The sequence below is a fragment of the Tachypleus tridentatus genome, chromosome 7, assembly GCF_004210375.1.
Source record: "Tachypleus tridentatus isolate NWPU-2018 chromosome 7, ASM421037v1, whole genome shotgun sequence".
NCBI lineage: Eukaryota > Metazoa > Arthropoda > Merostomata > Xiphosura > Limulidae > Tachypleus > Tachypleus tridentatus.
In genome coordinates, this window is record NC_134831.1 from 181,980,316 (window position 1) to 182,000,131 (window position 19,816).

At 35.2% G+C, this 19,816-nt stretch overlaps 1 protein-coding gene across 1 annotated transcript in view; it reads right to left on the reverse strand.

Moving 5' to 3' along the window:
• Nucleotides 1-657: 657 nt before the first annotated feature.
• Nucleotides 658-19,816, reverse strand: part of LOC143257887 (uncharacterized) — a 38,408-nt gene continuing 19,249 nt past the window's right edge. The window contains exons 12-20 of the mRNA XM_076516911.1: nt 9,951-10,191; nt 7,953-8,170; nt 6,780-6,988; nt 5,314-5,713; nt 4,705-4,833; nt 3,489-3,617; nt 2,724-2,910; nt 1,686-1,909; nt 658-1,070 (exon numbers count right to left, since the gene is read on the reverse strand). Coding sequence (XP_076373026.1) covers nt 876-1,070; nt 1,686-1,909; nt 2,724-2,910; nt 3,489-3,617; nt 4,705-4,833; nt 5,314-5,713; nt 6,780-6,988; nt 7,953-8,170; nt 9,951-10,191 — 1,932 coding nt within the window. The 3' untranslated portion in view covers nt 658-875. The remainder of the gene's footprint in view (nt 1,071-1,685; nt 1,910-2,723; nt 2,911-3,488; nt 3,618-4,704; nt 4,834-5,313; nt 5,714-6,779; nt 6,989-7,952; nt 8,171-9,950; nt 10,192-19,816) is intronic.

A 19,816-nucleotide genomic window follows, 5' to 3' on the forward strand; every position in this document is an offset into this window, starting at 1 on the left:
TGTCTCATCCAATCAAAGTAATTTTACTTTTCACGCGTCAGCCGAAGAGGAACTGGGAGTGTCTAAACACTTACCCCTAGTTCATATACCTAAATCAATATTGAGAAGAAGAAGAGAGTATTTGGACTGAAAAATGGAGGTTGTCAGGTGTCGTCGCTGGTTTTCGTGAGATGGAAGTTTAGTTACATCGTTTTACTCTCTCGTATTTATTTTTGTGTATATTTTTCTTCAACCTTTGTTACCTAATATTCTTTTCTTCAGTTATAAATTGTTTCAAACATGATTATTGTTTGGATCATCGCTTTTAAAGTAAAACTTTTCGTAGCTTGGTTCATAAAACCAAGTTGACAAAATATACGTTCAAGCCTAAAGAAAATGGAGTACATCGAAAGAACGACTTATATCTTCAAAATGTATCTTTATTGGCTCGATATTCGCTTTTAGTTTCATAAGGCGTTATCTATATTCTACAAGTTAAGTAATCCACTTGAATTCAGCCGAAGTTCTGAAAACATGATTTTTTAAAGTTCAAACATTTTTGTTTAGTGGTTAAAAAAAACCAAAAAATCGATTCAGGAAAAACAAAATATCTCGCATTTGTTTATATAATTTGGGTTCTCAAGAATGTTTGTATAATTGAAATACAAAGAGACGTAATGAGAGAGGAAATCATTTGAATGTGGTTTTTATTTGTCATATTGTTTCTAACAGAGAGATACGAATAGCCCATACATCATTACAATATATCTTTCACATGTTCCAAATCTTTACCTGTCGTGTACCACTAAAATACTATAGTTAGTTATTAATACATGAACATCTAGGTATGCATGGTAAACGTTTGGACAATAGTTGAACGCTGTAAGATTTTTTTCTTAAATGTTTCCTTTGTACTGGATCTTAATGTCAGTCAAAGACATATTTGGAGTCAGGAACTCTTCGACAGTATGAGCTTTGATTGGACGGTCGAAGGGGAAGCCCATAGGTTTTTTATCAGGGTACAGGTGGTCTCTGGCTCCACAGTAGCTGACAGCATCTGCGCAAGTAAGATGTTCCAAATCTTTGCCAGCCTGGTGATAAAAACAGAAACCAAGATTAAAATAATATTTACCCGGTTTAATAAAATAATTAATATTGTAATAATTATTTCTGGCATATAACAACGATGTAGGTTTATACAATATACATTTATATTATGTAACTAGAGACTGAATTATTACATTATTAGGTTGTGTTTGGGTCAGTGTAATTGTAATAGTTAATTATTATTATTATAGCTTCGTCCACCTTAAAAACTGTTTTTTTAAACAGTAAAGCACTGATATTTATTTTAAATGAATACTAAAACCAGTGTTTGAAGTTTCAAATTCTTGAATATTTGTGTGAGTGTCCCTCAAATACGCAGTTCTAATACCTTATAAAATCAAATTGGCGTTACAAATTAAGAAAAGAACACTAAACCATAATACCATATATTACATTTAAAATGTCTCGTTTGAAAAGTTATCTCTTTAAATAGTTTTACTCGCTACTGATGTAATCTTTTGATATATCTAAACAGATGAAGAAAACACGACTGATGTAAGTTAAAGGCATATAGATAGTTAACAGTTATACATAGAAGATGATGTAATATCCAGAGCATATAAAAATTAAGAGAAAGTGATGAAATATGTGATACTAACTTGATCCTGTTCCCAATCGGTGAGCATGACAAACAGTTGGAATTCCATGCCCAGGTGGTTTCCACGTGGGATCAACATGTGTTGGGGCCAACCACAACTGCAAAATTCACTGTTGTTTACGTTGACTCCTTTCCCGTTCCTCAGCTCTTCGAAAGTCGGCACGTGAGAAATGGTGACACTCGAATCCGTGGAACTCCTGGTGATAACGGACTTGCCAGTAGGCACTGTCAGTATAATGTCAGTAAGTATGAAAGGCTACTTTTAGTCAAAGCTACATACATCTAATTGATCCTCTACTGTTCAAACAAGATATTTTAGGGTATGTAAGGAAATCATCCACAAAATACAGAACTCAATTGACTACTACATTATAAAACTGATCACTAAAGAAAGATAAAGTGACCAGGTCAAGCGAAGGGCTATCACTATGTTTAAATTAGATGTTTTAAAAAGTGAATAATGTCAAATTCAACTGCCAGAATTATGCATTTGGATTAAACACAAAGCTACACAATGGACTATCTATGTTCTGCCCACCATGGGTATCGAAACCCGGTTTTAGCTGTCTGAGTCCGTAAACATACTGCTGTGCCACTAGGGGGCAACTGCCAGAATGCCTTGACTACATATACCCACTTAACTCTAGATTAATCCTCTGACGCTACAGATAATTATGTAAATACTGAATCTTTTAAAAAAAATACCTGAAGTTTCTCTAGTTCGTCACGTTAAACAAGGAAATTTTCAGAAACTAACAAATCTGATTTAATACAAGAAAAATAATGAAATCAGAGACTATCTCATACGAAGGTCAAACACTGATTAAAAATAAATTAATTTAACTTGGGAAAAATTTGATAATAATGTTTGTATCTTACTCTATCATACAGGCATGCGGCTAAAGTGTAAGGACAGTAAAATGCCACCATAATCATATTATCAAAGTCAAATGTCACTTGTGTTTTGTTTAAGACGTTAAATAACTATATATATATAATTCAAGGTAAGATTATATTTTATGAATAGTGTATGGCAAACCTTCACGATGGAACTTGTCCAGTTCAATAAAGAAACGGCGCTGTTGTTCAGGTGTAAGTAGATTTCCAAGTTCATCATATTTTGGTCCCAAGAAAATTCGGAAGGTAGCGTTCTTCGCTAAGCCTGAGGTATTGTTTACGCTAATACTGTAGTCAAATTTATCGTGATCCAGATGATGATACTTAACCTGTTTATAACGATAAGTAGTTTCGTGAAGCTTCTCTTATAGTAGTGTATCATATTTATATATATAGTTATTATTTCGAATCATTAGGGGTTTTGGATTACGACTACAAATTATCAGGTTCGAGTCACCATGACTTGCGACACATAAATGATCGTAGGCCTACTAAATTGCTTAGGCTGACACTGAATTAATGTAATTATCTGAAGCAATGTAGGCGTACCCGAAAAACTGACAAATTATTTAAAAAATAAGTATTTAAGCCAGTACAATTACTTATCTTAAAGAACTGTTTTGATTAGAGTCTTGCTGCTTAGAAATATTTGTGTATAAAAATGTTAATAGCAACAGAACATTAGACACCTGAAAAACACAAAGATTAACTATTATATATAGAATATAGCTGTTTCGAAAATTTGGAGTTCTGTCTATACTATAAATCGTTGACTGATAAATAAATGAATAAATAACAATATCTACTTATCAAATATCTGTAACTGTAAACTGAAGAAAAGTAATTTTCAGAAGTGTTATTTTTAGACTAAATTAGACATCATTATAAAACATAAAACTTAACAAACCTTGGCCGGTCCTTTCATGTCGATACCGTGAGATAGTTCCAGTTCTGCTTCGGTCGTGTACGTATTAATAACGTTAGGTTGTTTAGCTTTGACTGTAACGTTATCAATTTGAACACCGCTGAAAGTCAACTAATATAAAAAAATAAAACAGAACAACTATATTTATTATTTCCTTTTTTTAATACTCTTCATTTATTTCATATTTCTTATTCACTGGGAGGAACCTTTCTTAGTTAAGACGTAAATAATAGGTAAAATTATTTCTGATGTTACTTGTCTAAGAAAGAACGTCAGTAGAAACGACATACAAATAAAAAATATGTTCCCTACACACACTCACTTTGTATGAAAAGTGATGGTGTTAGAACTATTTCCAAATATTAAGTGAGGTTATTATATCACATCCGTCCTTAGTGTATTAATATCACTCTCATAAATGTATGCTTCTGAAGAAACTGTAACACAAAACTTCATAGTTACGTTAGGATACCAAAATATTCTGGAATGCAAACTGTTTTACAGTTTAATTGTTTTTCCATTTTATTCCAAGCAATTTTTTCCAGGATGTTTTGATATATATACACTGTTGTTTAATTTTGTCTCATAATGTACGAGTCACGGAATCCAAACTTGTCATCAAACATATCTTGTCAGCTGTGTGACATTTTAATGTAAAGAATAATGAAAATATATCAGAGAACATCGCCTCGTTTTATGATGTTGTGATAGGAAACTTACTCTGTCTGATCGTAAAACGGAATTAAACATTGAATATTCCTATCTGTTTGTTTTGTATGCGTAACGTCTTCAATAGATGTGGCTCAATTTTGGACTTTTGACTCAGTGTACACTGGATGTGAAAATATCAAACAAACCGATGACCAATACTGTTTTTTTAGCTCTCTCTCTTTCTGCTGTTGTTTTTATTTTTGTTACCGAAAATGTTCATCTGATTAGCTTTGCAATAGTAACTGGGGAAGGGATACTGAAAAATGCTTTTCGAATAGAAACAATAGCTTTAAATATTACTTTAAGCCTTGTTTGTAGTTTTAGTCGTTATTTTAGCGTTCTGTTTTTATTTCTTTTGTTGTAGCCGTTTGAATTTTTATTAACTAAAATAAAGACTAGTAAAGGTATGTTATTTTAAGTTAATTTTCAGATGTTGTTGATATAGTATAGTTTGGGCACCTCTTGTGTTGGGACTCAAACACCTTACCTGGTGATGTTCATAGGAGTGAAGAGTACCTTTGTACGTCTGGAACATGTTGTCGATGTACCTGTGGAATCGATAAAAGATGGGGTCCCTGAGAGACGTGGCGGTGTCACTCATTACACCTGGGTTGTCCTGTTGTATTAAAGAACCAAGAACCAATTAGCTAACCCACGTCACTTACTCGATTTAAAATTTTCAAATCATCGCTAATATATAAAGGTGAATATAAATCTCTTAAACTTTCTTCTCCACAAGATAAACATGAATGAATGGTATCTAAGAGGTATTTGTCCATTTTATTGAAATTGATCTCTTATTTCCACGTCAGAGGGCATGTTCTACTTACATTCTTTGGCTATAACTTGCAGTTGGAGTTTTCGAAACCAGTAGCAACGTTTTAACTAAAACGTTCAATATTTTATAAGTATTTCATACTAAATTTTTATCATGTTAAGAACGTATACAAGTTTGTCTTATTTTTCTCTCTGTCTCTTTTCAGGTGCTTATTTGATCTTCTTTATAAATTAAACTTTTTCTAGACATACGATTTGTTTGGTTTTTAGAATCTTAATAAAAGTTAGAAAAATATAAACACTTTCATCTTTCACTCACGTGATAACGACCGTCGGGATCGTGTAGGCGGGCAAACATCACGTGACCCCAGTTATGAATGCTACCATAAAAGTCGTGTTTCACGGAGTCATGACTGGCTTCGATAATGGCGCCCAGCATGTCAATACCATGAGGTTCTTCCAGCTTGTGCTCGTGATTACCGTCATCGTAAACCAACCCTCTTTCGATAGCATCCATAATTCTCTCTCGCCATCGTTCCATCTCGTGAAGGTTGACCACCCCCTTCAAGTCGTGAAGACGCATACCTTCCGGACGGCTAGCGTAGTTCAGTCCACTGACCAGGGAAGTCAGATGGGCGGAGTATCCTTCGAGTTCCTCTTCAAAATTTTGGAACGGTAACATTCGTTGAAGTCCAACTGAAAGTCGCTCGCAGTCGTACCTAAAATAATCGCAAAATCGCTCACATGAAATTAGATACTGTCTTATTGAGACAGACAAGGCAAATAAAACCATTTGCTAAGTATGATACGAATTACGTGAAGTACAGATGGATTTTTTCCAAAATTTCTTCACGCGAATTTTTTACACGAATATTTAATCCATTGCCTTCAAATACTTCGCCAAATTTCGGCAGTTAAAGCAGAACTTCTAACTGTATTGACATAAAAGTTTACCGTTTTTTGGAGTTGTGGTGATTGCTAATACGTGTTGAAAGCTTTAATGAACGCGAAAAGTAATTAAGTTATTGGCTAGATGTTCAATGCCGACGAATGTATAGAATGCCAGCAGCTATCCTTTAGGAACTGTTTACAAAGGGCTTCATCTAACTTTAAAAAGACGTAAGCTTATTATACAAAATGCCAGCTACAAACAGGTAAATGGCGCTCATTCAATATTCCTGGTTGAATACCCTCCTAAAATTTCATTTGTAGAAAGAAAATCAAAACCCCCTAAAATTTTCCAATACGTGTTGTTTAATGCTATCTTTTAATTATATTATGTCCTGTTCACTTGATTGATGGTTAGTGAGTGTTTTACTTATGATGAAGGTAAATATGTTTATCGTTATCATGTGAACATAATTCAGTATCTGATAATGAAGTTGGAAATGTTAATTATTTTCGAGGTTTTTTTTTTGATATAAGAATCACTAATTTTACTGAATAAGTAAGAAGGTTTATCACACACACAAAAATATTTGTTTTTAACAAATACCCCATCCCATTTTTTGTATGTAGCTGTCCCTACTTAACTAATACTATGTCAATAGACACTGAATATGTTGGTTACTCGTACTGTAATATAGCAGTACAGGTGATTGGACTGTTTATTTACTTGTTTGTTTCAGAACAAAGCCACATTGGACTAGCTGATGTGTTCACCGAGGAGATTCAAACCCCATATTTTAGCATTGTAAGTCAATAAGCTTTCCACTGTGCCACTGGAAGACCAGCTGATTGGGTTAGTAAGAGTTACCAAGGTAATGCTGGCTGTCCAATTCCTACCTGGCGCACATTTGCTGATGCATGTAGAAAAACAGTTCTCCTTTTCTGTCCTTTACTTTATGCATCACTTTCGAGTTCCAGGTGGCTGGATAAACAATGTGCCAATGCCAGTGGTGTGCGTTGGTTTCGATATCCTCCCGGAAGTAAGCCAGATGCTGCTCCGGATTTAGGATGTTTCCAGTATCGTGAGCCTCAACTGTCAGGACTTCCTATTGATTATCGAAAAAACAAAGATTAATGTAAAATATTAATACTAAAAGTTATGTTAAATAGTGTGATCTATTCTCAATTTGTTGGATGAAAAGTATTCTCATCACAGAAAAGCCTTTATTGGATTATGATTGATAAGTATTCCTATGAATACGTTCGCTACCATGTACTCCACTGGTAACAACAACTAACTTTTAGTTATGGACAAGATGACACACTGGTGGGTCACAGACAATTATATTAGAAAGCCAAATTTCTCTTGTGGCATATGAGTTTGAGACACTGTGACTGCTCGTTGACACATCTCGAATGCTTAATTGGCACGTCTCGATTGCTTAATTGACACGTCTCGAATGCTTAACTGACACGTCTCGAATGCTTAATTTTATTTATAATTGACTTACTGTGTTTAATTATTTATTTTGCGAATGTGTTAAGCAATAGCTCCTAGTGGATAATAATTAATAAATATTCGCGTCAAACGAATGCTGTTATGTAGATGGATGATAACTGTATTGTTATTAAGAAATTAGCTCCTATTAGATGCAAACGTTGAAAAAAACAGTAAGTTCCTTATTTGATGTGGTAATTTCAAACTGTATTTCCAATAGAGCAAATAAAAAAAACGGATTCTAATGTACATTAATGTTTAGTAAACAACAAAGCTTTTCAAACATCAGTATAAAATGGAAAAAGAAAACAAAACACCAGGTATTAACTTTTTTCAATTTCGTTTGATCAGTATAACTGATGTGGTTTAAAATAAAATGTAGTTAGTGTGGTTACTATGGTAAAAACTTAGTTTCACGTTTGTTAACGTCAGTATGGTTACTATGGTAAAACTTAGTTTCAGGTTTGTTAACATCAGTGTGGTTACTATGGTTAAAAACGTAGTTTCAGGTTTGTTAACGTCAGTATAGATCCAGACAGGTGTAGAACGATCTGAAAATAAATCACACTCACGTGGTCGTGACGGTTGTGGTCATTCTTAATGGCCTCCATGATTGTTTCAGCTGGGATGAACCTGTCCGGGAAGATTTCCTGAATCGGAGGTAAAGCCAGACCTTTACAATCGTTTCGGTGGAGAACGGCTACCGAAATGGCGTATGCGAACATTCCTTCGTTCACTACATCTTTTGCTTGCTCGCAAAGATGGATAAAGTCGTCGAAGTTTTCAGCATCTGAAATGAAATTTTTACATTTGGGTAAGTAATGTCCATCTCCAATATCATCGCGTGAAAGCTATGAAACTACGTGATTCACCAAGAGAGGGTGTTTTGTCTGAATTTTTAACTAACCTTAGATGTGTTTTTAAGAGGTTAGACCACAAATTAGTGTTTGTCTCTTCTTCTCCAAGGTAATAAAATCTTAACTCATCTCGCAGAAGATTAAATATGCTCGTTTTTTATGTTGTTTGTTAAAATAAGTCGTATATATTCAGTGTTTGATAACTGTAGACCATTGGATGCACAGAAAATGAATGATAAAGAATGTAATGTCATCAAATAGTAACAAAAGTTTAAGGAAATATCGACTGCCAAGAAACTTTAATTCCAATCTTTAAGGTAGGACAAATGTGAATTTCTGACACTTGTGAAAATAAGTGTGTCATGTCAATCCAGTAAAAGACTTTGATGACTATTAGAGGGTTGCACCCTTTTCATTGCTATGAGATGTGACTAGAAAGTGAGATACATTTTTTTGAATGACGAGTTAGAGACAATTGTGAAAGTAGATGCTGCAACTGCGTGGTCTGAATTTCGCGCAAAACTACACGAGGGCTATCTGCGCTAGCCTTCCCTAATTTAGCAATGTCAGAGTGGAGGGAAGGCAAATAGACATCGCCACCCACAGTCAATTAATGGTCTACTCTTTTACAAACGAAAAATGGGATTAATCGTAACATTATAACGGCCCCGGGGCTGAAAGGGTCTACATTTTGGTAAGACGGGGATTCGAATCCGTGGCTCTAAAATTGGCCTGGCATGGCCAGGTGGTTAAGGCACTCGACTCGTAATCCGAGAGTCGCGAGTTCGAATCCCTGTTACACCAAACATATTCTCCCTCTCAGCCGTGGGGGCGTTATAATGTTACGGTGAATCCCACTATTTGTTGACAAAAGAGTTACCCAAGAGTTGGCGATGGGTGGTGACGACTAGCTGCCTTCCCTGTAGTCTTACACTGCTAAATTAGGTACGGCTAGCGCAGATAACCCTTCAAAACAAACTGAACCTCAAATTGCGAGTTGAGCTGCCAAACCACTTGGCCATGCCAGACCTACTTGAATATGAAAGAAGTAACTATTCAAGCACATGTGGAGTGTTACGAGATCAAATGTGTTGTTAAGCGTATAATGTGTATAGTATTTAATGTCTCTTAATCAAACAGTGATTCTGCATTTATATAGGAAGTTCAGTAACATGTAGCATTGATGCAAACGATTTATAATTGTGTATTTTTCAATCAACAAACTGTTTAAAATATAAATTAATTATACAGGTTACTGTAGTAATTCAGTGTTTATTTGTTTGTTTTTGTTATTTTTAGAACAAATCCACATTGGGCTATCTGTTTTGTCCGTAATGGAAATCGAACCACGGATTTTAGCGTTGTAATTCCGTAAGCTTACTGCAGAGGTTGACAGTTAACTCAGTATATCAAGTTATAAATCGAATAACAGAACTGATATTTTAAACACAGAATATTCGTCCATGATGGACTATCCGCGCTGTGATCACTGCAGCGATCGAACCTCGAATTTTAGATGTAATATTTTTGAATGATTTATGTTTCAATTTACATAAATGTTTTATACGCTTGTTTCTGGTGATATTGTTTCTTGTACTTGTATATACAGGAAAGTTGAGACACAGGATACAATGCAAAGTAACTTAACTGTCACAGGCTTAGAATAAGATATCTTAGTAACTAGTATAGAAGGCTTCGCAAAAATGTACTTACTGTACAACGTCTCGTACAAATGAGTGGCTTCAGTCAGGTGTTCCATGTGGAAAAGCGAGAACAGCTCGCCACGATGCAGATGACCAACATCTTTTAGCCTTGGGTCTCTCTCGTCCACTGGCAACTGGTGTTTGGACAAGCTGTTCAAGTGTTCCAACAAAGTCAGTATCTTATTCTGCTTCTCCTGGATAGTCATTCTTGTTAATTCAGGCCTGACCGTTGCACCACCACAGACAACTTTCTAAGTTTCCAGTGCAGTATCTGGCTGTGTGGAGTGGCTCTTTTCTAAGCTTATATACCCTGGTGATAGGGATAAGTTACCACGAAATGTTTGTTTAAATTTCTCTGAAGTATAACTCACGCCCATTCTAGATATCAAAGGTTTTTATTTCTTGTTGTTATTATTCATAGTACAACCGACAATCTATTTTTACTCGTCTAAAATTTTTCTTGAGTTATTTTTACTGTAATTCCGGTGCCGACAAAATCAGAAAGTACGTATACATTTTTCAAGTTAGATTCTTGCCGTCACTAGTTAATCAATAGCACGATTTGTGAAACTAAGATTCCCGTAATTTCGGCTTTTCATCAGAATACAAAGTAACCGTTCGTGTGATTTTTGAATTATAAAAAAAGAAAACAGCAACATTTTCTCAACATTATAAATCTTAAGGTATTTGTAAAATATATCAGATATGTTCCACATGATATAAGCGTCATATATTGCATTCTAATTTGCCAAGTATTTGGCTTCAGTGGCCATAAACTGTCATAAGTAAGTTTACGTAAAAAATCTGACCAAGTGTATGGCGTCAGTGACCATAAACTGTCATAAGTTTGTGTAAAATATCTGGTCAGGTATTTGGCGTCAGTTACCATAAACTGTTATAAGTTAGTTCAGTTTAAAAAGAATACTGAAACTCAAACTTATTCCTTTAGAGATTTTGGTAATGTGAATGGATTATAACTAAGAATTAGAACCATATAAAAGATAGTGTTTAACCCTAGAATTACCACTGTAAATCGACATTGATCCCATTACTCAATGTAATGCAAGATAAAAGAGGTGAGTTACTTGAGAGTTAACAAACATGTATATAGTCACTCCGCCAGTACAGCGACAAGTCTACAGATTTACAACGCTAAAATTAGGGGTTTGATTCCCTTCGGTGGGCTCCGTAGCTCGACGTGACTTTGCTATAAGAAAAAAAACATATATTAGAAAGATAGATACACAGCGAGAGAGAACAAGACAGAAATGGGTTTAAGTCCTAACATTTGATTTGTTTGAACTCTATAAAAATGTGTTACAGACAGATTTGATAAACCATCAGTGTGAGAAACAGTGCACATCCAGAAGACATTCACAAAGTAAAACGACTGGAAAAGATAATTTATCTACAATCTGGGAACCCTACAACCATCCAATTTAAATGAAAGCTTTTCTTTTATGTAGATTTTCATTTTTCCATTTCTGGTTGAAAATTTAATTGCAATCTGTTTTGTCTCTTCGTGATTTGTAATTTTTAGATAATAGATGTAATTTTGCATAGAAATTTCACGTTTAACATTCCAAATGCTACGCACTCGAGATCCTTGAACTCTGCGCATGCGCTTTTGTTGTTAGCTGTAGAACGAACGGTGGCTCGAAACCTCATCCTTCTTTAAATAGAATATTTCAAATATAACAAAAACTTGGTAATTGTTCAATCTATTCGTAATGACAAGAAACCCACTTGAAGTAAAAATATAATCTCAAGATGGCTGGTATGGGTATTAAAACTTTGATTAAAATAAAGTACAGAACAATGTTTTGACTTTCTTAGATCATCTTCAGGTATTTTACTTTAAATGTCCCCCGCTGGGACAGCAGTAAGTCTTCGGATTTACAACGCCAAAATCAGTAGTTAGATTTCGCTCGGTAGACACAGCAAATAGCTCGAGGTGGTTTTGCTACAAAGAAAGGCACACACATTTATTTGAAATATATGTTTATTTGATACTATTTCACGTGTCTACTAAAGTAACCGTTTGTTTGTTTTTTGAATTTCGCACAAAGCTACCCGAGGGCTATCTGTGCTAGCCGTCCCTAATTTAGCAGTGTAAGACTAGAGGAAAGGTAGCTGGTCATCACCACCCACCACCACCAACTCTTGGGCTACTCTTTTACCAACGAATAGTCGGATTGACCATAACATTTGAACGCTCCCACGGCTAATAGGGCAAGCATGTTTGATGTGACGAGAATTAGAACTCAGATTACGTGTTGAACGCTCTAACCACCTGGCCATGTTGAACCTTAAATTTGTAACACATCATGTTTGGATATTCAGTCGAATATTTTCAAACGTATACTACGTGAGTAAAGAGTACCCTAATGGAACAGATAAACGTTGACGGACTTACAACGCCAAAATTCGGGGTTCAGTTTCCCTCAGTGAACACAGCGGATACCCAAATGTGGCTTCGTTCTAAAACAAGCCTCGCTTGTTTGTTCAGAATTAAGCACAAAGCTACACAATGGACTATCTGTACTCTACTTACCACGGGTATCGAAACCCGGGGTTTAGCGGTGTGGGTCCGCAGATATACCGCTGTGCCACTGGAGGACGAACGAGCCTCGTAGGTATAACGCTGTAGGTGGCTTAGCGGCAAGTCTACAGGCTTGTAGCGCTACACACAGAGTTTCAATACCTGTGATGGGCACAGCACAGATAGTCCATTGCGTATGTTTCTGCTTAGCAACAAACAAACAAAAGCTATACGCTTGTACCGTATTAATAAGGGGTTATATCGATTGAGGAAACCAATCAATGGTCAAAGATGGCCATTTGCAGTCATCAATCAAATGAGCAACTGTCTATTAAGTGACCAATGGTTAAGAAAGTTGATAAACTATGGGATATATTTTGAAATCATAATAAGATCTGATATATTGCTGTGATGAAGAAAGTAGGTTATTGGATATATCATGTCAAAAACAACAAAACTAAGGAAACGTAAGAAGTCGACACAAATGACCTAACGGACAAAATGCATGCAAATTACAGCTGCTCTTTCAGAGGTTATGTTTGACAGATCCTCTTGTAAGAGTTAGCAGAAGAGGTAACTTTAAAAACTTATTAATAATTGTTATGTTTATTACGGCCCCCAGCATAGACAGGTGGTTAGGGGCGCTCCACTCGCATTCTGACAGTCTCGGGTTCGAATTCCCGTCACACTAAACATGCTCGCTTTTTTTAATCGTGGGAGCATTATAAAGTTACGATCAATCCTACTATTCGTTGGTTAAAAAGTAGCCAAACAGTTAGCGATGGGTGTTGATGACTAGCTGCCTTCCCTCTAGTCTTACACTGATAAATTAGAAACTATTTGCACAGATCGTCCTCGTGTAGCTTTGCATGGAATTCAAAACAAGCATAATAAATATTATTTTTATAAGAAATACGATTAATGAGTTTGCAGTTTGTTAATTCATAGGTCTGTAAAATACTAGAGCAATGCCTCGTATAATTGAACAAGTTGATTACTGTACTCGTGTTTGGATTTCAGATATGTACTAAGGTTTCTATATTCGTATTTGCATTGTCTGCCTGTACACGTGTGTCTCGTTTTCTCTTCAGCTCTTCTAGCTCGGTCCAGTGGCACGTGCCAGACTGTGGAAATGAGTAATTTTAGTTCTCTTCCTTTTACTGTGAAAATAATAATAATATATTGCTCTACGCACTTTGGAGCCATGAATGCGTTATAAAAGTTACGGTGCATTCCCACCACTTGGTCTGGTAAGAGTAGTCTAATGGATGATAAAGGGTGCTGTTAACAACTGCCTTCTCTTTAGCTTATCAACTTAAAATTAGGGGCTGTTAACACAGATATCCCTCATATAGGTAACTATGTGCCTGCTGTTCATTAGGGTTCAATTGGGTAGGTTAGGCGTTTTATGGCACAGACCAAGTAGGCTATCTGTACCAGAATTGTCGAACTAATAAAATATCTCTGACTGATCTAAAGAAACTAAATGGACAAGAATTTCACTCGAATGGTATTTTTTCTTTAACTTACTATTTACACTTTTTGGCTGTGTAGAGTAAATTTTGACAGATATTCTGTCAACAGTCTTCTGGCATTTAGTTCTCGGTTGAGTCATAGTTGGACATTGTTTACACCTACCATTAATTTAGTTTTTTAACACCAGCTTTCTCATTACTGTCTACAATTACCAATAATTTTAGTCCTTGCTAACACCCACCCGTCATTACTGTTTACAGTTAGCAAAAGAATTTTAGTCTTTGTTAAGTCTCAGTCCCTCACTGCTGTTTATAATCAGCTGTAATTTTAGTCTTTGTTAACTCTCAGTCCTTCACTACTGTTTATAATAACTGTAATTTTAGTCGTTGTTAACTCTCAGTCCCTCACTACTGTTTATAATTAGCTGTAATTTTAGTCTTTGTTAACTCTCAGTCTCTCACTACTGTTTATAATTAGCTGTAATTTTAGTCTTTGTTAACTCTCAGTCCCTCACTACTGTTTATAATTAGCTGTAATTTTCGTCATTGTTAACCGCCCCACAGCAGTATGTCTCCGGATTTACAACGCTAAAATCAGGGGTTCGATTCCCCTCGGTGGGCTGAGCAGATAGCCTTTGTGGCTTTGCAATACGAAACACACACACACTCATTGTTAAGTCGATTATCTTACTTTTATACCTACAAAACAAATATGACCTTCGTTTGGTTGCTTCTTTTACTGTGAATAATCAAGAGTAATTTTATAATTTATTGTAAACAGTTTCAATTTCTGTCAGCTTCAAAACTATGCACAAGTGTGCTGTAAAAATTACAGTCAAGTCAACCTTTTATATCATACAAGAGTAGTAAATCCAAGAAGTAGAATCTGTCGTATCAAAATTAAGAACATATATAGCTACCGTTGTGATTATTTGTTTTTGTTTGAGGGAAATTCCGAAACAAACAAATTGAAGAATTCGATTTTCTCTTCCATGGTATAGTGACAGCGTAGCTACTTTATTGTGCAGTTTTTGCACTTAAACAATAATTCCCCATTAAGTAATCTACTGTAACTGCTTATAACCAGGATTAATTTTGATTTTTTATTCATAAATATGAATAACTTTATTATTTTGTCTTGTTGTTTGTTTGTTGTTTTTTTCAAATCACAATATAATACATTTTATATAAATGTTGCTTACGTTATATTAAAACGATTTTGGAACCTCACAAAGTCATTACAGTTCGTGTCACCACATTCGGTCATGATCTACCTCACAACCATACATCTTTACAATAGTCCCACTTCGTAACTTCCGTTGCGTAAAGTTCCGTTGTAAGGCTGTCGTGTGTAAACCATTCAAATCTTTGAATACGTTTTAGAATCTATCTAGTTTACGAAGACTACCTGTTTTTCAGTGCCAGTTGCAACAGTGCAGTTTTATTGAAATCCATAGGCGCTGCGTATATCAGCTTGATCAGTATGACATCATATGACACAGCGAGGATACATGTTTCATTCTTTAGTTATGCGACGGCTAAACGGGAAGTATGACTGTGCCTTAACATGGTGAACCCATAACCAGTTGACCGTGATTCCAAACGGAGATCCTTGCGTACTGTTGCCTAAGACACGTGGATAATCTTTTACTACTTGTACGACTCGTTGCAAGTCTATTTTTAATGGTCGCTTTCTCCAAATTGATCCATGTTTCTTTGTTTTCCAAAGTCATTAGGTATAAGCAACATCCCTATGATGAAGATTTTAAATCCTCTGCCTGAAAACGTCTTTATCAATCACTGTATGAATATTTTGCACTCAAAAGGACTGTTACATATCCTTCTTAAATGCGATCATCATATCACACACGTTATGCCAAAGAATGTGAAAATGTAGTTCTGTTACTTGCCATTCCATCGGAATTCAATAGCGGCAGTGATTTTCACATGACTTGCTTATCTGCATATTCAGAATCGTTTTACTATAACGTACTCAACTCCACTGTCTGATTTTTATTTATCATTGTTTAATAGCTGAAAGTAATTTTGATTATTGTTGAATCTTCATGAATAACTATTAATATGCTTACTGGAATACCCGTCCCCTGAATGTAAATTTATCATTAATTAAAAACATTACCTTAGGACATGGAAAGCTGCTTCCCTTACATGTAATTGGCCCGACATGGCCAGGTGGTTAAGGCACTCGACTCGTAATCTGAGGGTCGCGGGTTCGAATCCCCGTCACACCGAACATACTCGCCCTTTCAGCCGTGGAGGCGTTATAATGTGACGGTTTATCCTACTATTCGTTGGTAAAGGAGTAGCCCAAGAGTTGGCGGTGGATGGTGATGACTAGCTGCCTTCCCTCTAGTCTTACACTGCTAAATTAGATACGGCTAGCGTAGATAGCCCTAGAGTAGCTTTGCGCGATATTCAAAACAAACCAATACATGTAATTAAAAAAAAAAGCCCATTAAATCGCAAAACTTAAAACTTGAATCCCCTATAGACCTTATGAACCTCCTACTAATTTTGGTGAAGATCCATCCACACCCTGCGAAGTAGTTACATGAACATACAACAGTCAGTACTATTATATTTATATAGATAAGTAGTTACATGGACATACAACAGACAGTACTGTTATATTTATACAGATAAGTAGTTACATGAACATACAACAGTCAGTACTATTATATTTATATAGATAAGTAGTTACATGAACATACAACAGTCAGTACTATTATATTTATATAGATAAGTAGTTACATGAACATACAACAGTCAGCACTATTATATTTATATGGATAAGTAGTTACATGAACATACAACAGTCAGTACTATTATATTTATATAGATAAGTAGTTACATGAACATACAACAATCAGCACTATTATATTTGTATAGATAAGTAGTTACATGAACATACAACAGACAGTACTATTACATTTATATAGATAAGTAGTTACATGAACATACAACAGACAGTACTATTATATTTATACAGATATATATAATTTTTTCTTTGTTAAATCTTTGCATTTGTTTGTTTGAAATTAAGCACAAAGTTACACAATGGGCTATCTATCTGTGCTCTGCCCACCACGGGTATCGAAACCCGGTTTATAGCAGTGTTAGTCCGCAGACATGCCACTGTGCCACTGGGGAAAAAAAAATCTTTATGACTCGTTTTTTTATAATTAGAAGTAAATTTTTCTTTGTCTTAAGTATTCATTAAATAATTTTATATCCACCAGCAAAATATTTTCTATCAACTTTTCAAATCCAAACGTAGGGAAATAATTAAGTTCAGTCTCCCCCCCCTTTCCCCCACGGACCACGATAAATTTCCGGGTGGACTTACAATGTTAACGTTCGGACAAAAAACCCATTCTGTAGTTTTGCGCTTAAATAGCAACTAGCAGGTTTGAGTATAACTACCGATAACAAAATCAAAGTTAATTTGAAAAATGAGACAGCTTTTATTTTAGGTTAAAATTCCATCATGTTGTTTTGATAAAGAAATTAAATTACCAACAAAATACTCTCAACCACTAAAACTTTTCGGTAGACTTTGAATTCGTTTCTTTGGTAACCTAATAAAACACCAAAGCTGTACAAGTACGCCTGTTTTGTTTTCTGTAACACATGTACACTGGTGACCAGAATAATGGTAATATAAAAACACAAAAATGTAACGTCTGACAATAACATTTCGTGGAAGCCAGGCCAATAACGGATTGATCAAAAATCGGCGAATGACAAACAAGTGAAGTGCAAAATTTTTTGTGATGTTTTCTATGTGACAGATTTAACTTCTTCAAGTCGCTATAGAAGTACTGGGTATACGGTTGTGGCTGTGCAGGATTTATCACTTTTATCGTTAGTACAGAGCTAATTTCTGCTGATTAGTCCGTTTCCTGTCGAATGAGCGGGAATTTCAGAAAATTATAATCTATCATATTTTTATAAGCGCATTTTGTAGTTTTTACTCAATAAAATGCACCTGGTAATCGTTTCACATCGTTCTATTTTTGTTAAATAGGTGTTTTATTTTATGACAGACTTTATTGTATATCAACTATGTCCAACAATTTTTTTTTCATAGTTGCAAAAATTAATATTTTCGCCATATCACAAAATAACCTCATAGTGGCACAGTGGTATGTCTACAGATTTATACTATTATAAACCGGTTTCGATACCAGTGGTATACAGAGCATAGATAGCCCTTTGTATACCTTTGTGGAAAGTAGCAAAATAAACTATGTTTATATAGATATAGAGGACTGGGAAAATACACAATAATATTTTCAAACAAACAAACTTTTTATTAAACCAATGTTTAATTTTTATAAATAGCGCTTCACTTGATAATTTGAGACCCCTGTTTATTACAGTTATTACGTATGGTTTCGTTTACCATTATTTTACTGATAAAATAAGAAAATTCAACTATCGACATCAACAGTGTGACAAAAATTGTAATACGTATTAAATCGAATTAGTTAATTAGTTGCATTCAACATAAAGAAGTAAAAAGATAATATGTTGCTAAGCAGTATAACAATTGTATTTTAGAGCCTTAGCAGCGTGTAACACTAGGCTCTCCTTTACACTCTGGCACAACGCTAGAAACCGGGTTTCGATGCCCGTGGTGGACATAGCACAAATAGTTACAAATGGCCGTGTAATTTACCCTCCAACTATTAAGCCTCAGGCGTAAACGTATGGCCCGGCATGGCCAAGCGTGTTAAGGCGTGCGACTCGTAATCTGAGGGTCGCGGGTTCGCATCCCCGTCGCGCCAAACAATCTCATCCTTTCAACCGTCGGGGCGTTATAATGTGACGGTCAATACCACTATTCGTTGGTAAAAGAGTACCCCAAGAGTTGGCGGTGGGTAGTGATGACTAGCTGCCTTCCCTCTAGTCTTACACTGCAAAATTAGGGACAGCTAGCCCAGATAGCCCTTGAGTAGCTTTGCGCGAAATTCAAAACAAAAAAAAAACAAAAGTGCTGTTGTTACACGCCTCTGGTAAATAGATAAATTAGTGGAGAATGGTAATAAAAATAATATGTGTAATGAACATTGTCACTCTACTCTCTTGACGACGTTGTGGGCAGAGCGCAGCTACCCCATTGTGTAGCTTTGTGCTTAATTACAAATAAACAAACATATTCTCTTGAATGTTAAGCCTAATTTCTTCCTAATGCTCCGACAGCTTTCGATGGTACAACCATAAATATTATATATATGTTTGTTTTGTTGTTGTTTTTTTAACCGTAGCATCATCTGGACTATTTGTACATCCTAGCACAGCATTACTAAGCCTTCTATTTTAAATCCATAACATAGGTAAGATTAATGCTAAAACTGACATTAAACCCTTTTGGGTTTATATTACGATATATATTTATTTAGCATAGTTTGTAGACCTTCCCTACAACTTCAGCTTACTTATAGTTGGTTTATGATTTTATTGGAAGAGTTATTAAGAAATTTTATTAATCTACAGATAAACAAGTATCTCTGTTTGATATTTTTCCTTTGTAAAGAAAAAATACTACTTTCATTAGTGTTACCTAGCGCCATCTGGTAGCAAAATATGAATATAATCGCATAATCAATAATTTTTCATAAATCTTCGTATTAGACTCTCTTAATGATAATTGTTGTCTTATTATTTTGTAAGCTCGTTTTTTAACATTTTAAAATCTTTATTCGTATTATATATCAATTAGCACGGACAGCGACTCCTAGATGGGAGTTTAACGTTTTCATACAAAAATGCGAAAATAAAAACCCGAGCAAGGTTTTATTACATTTTGTACCAAATCTTTTTTTATCCCCGTTT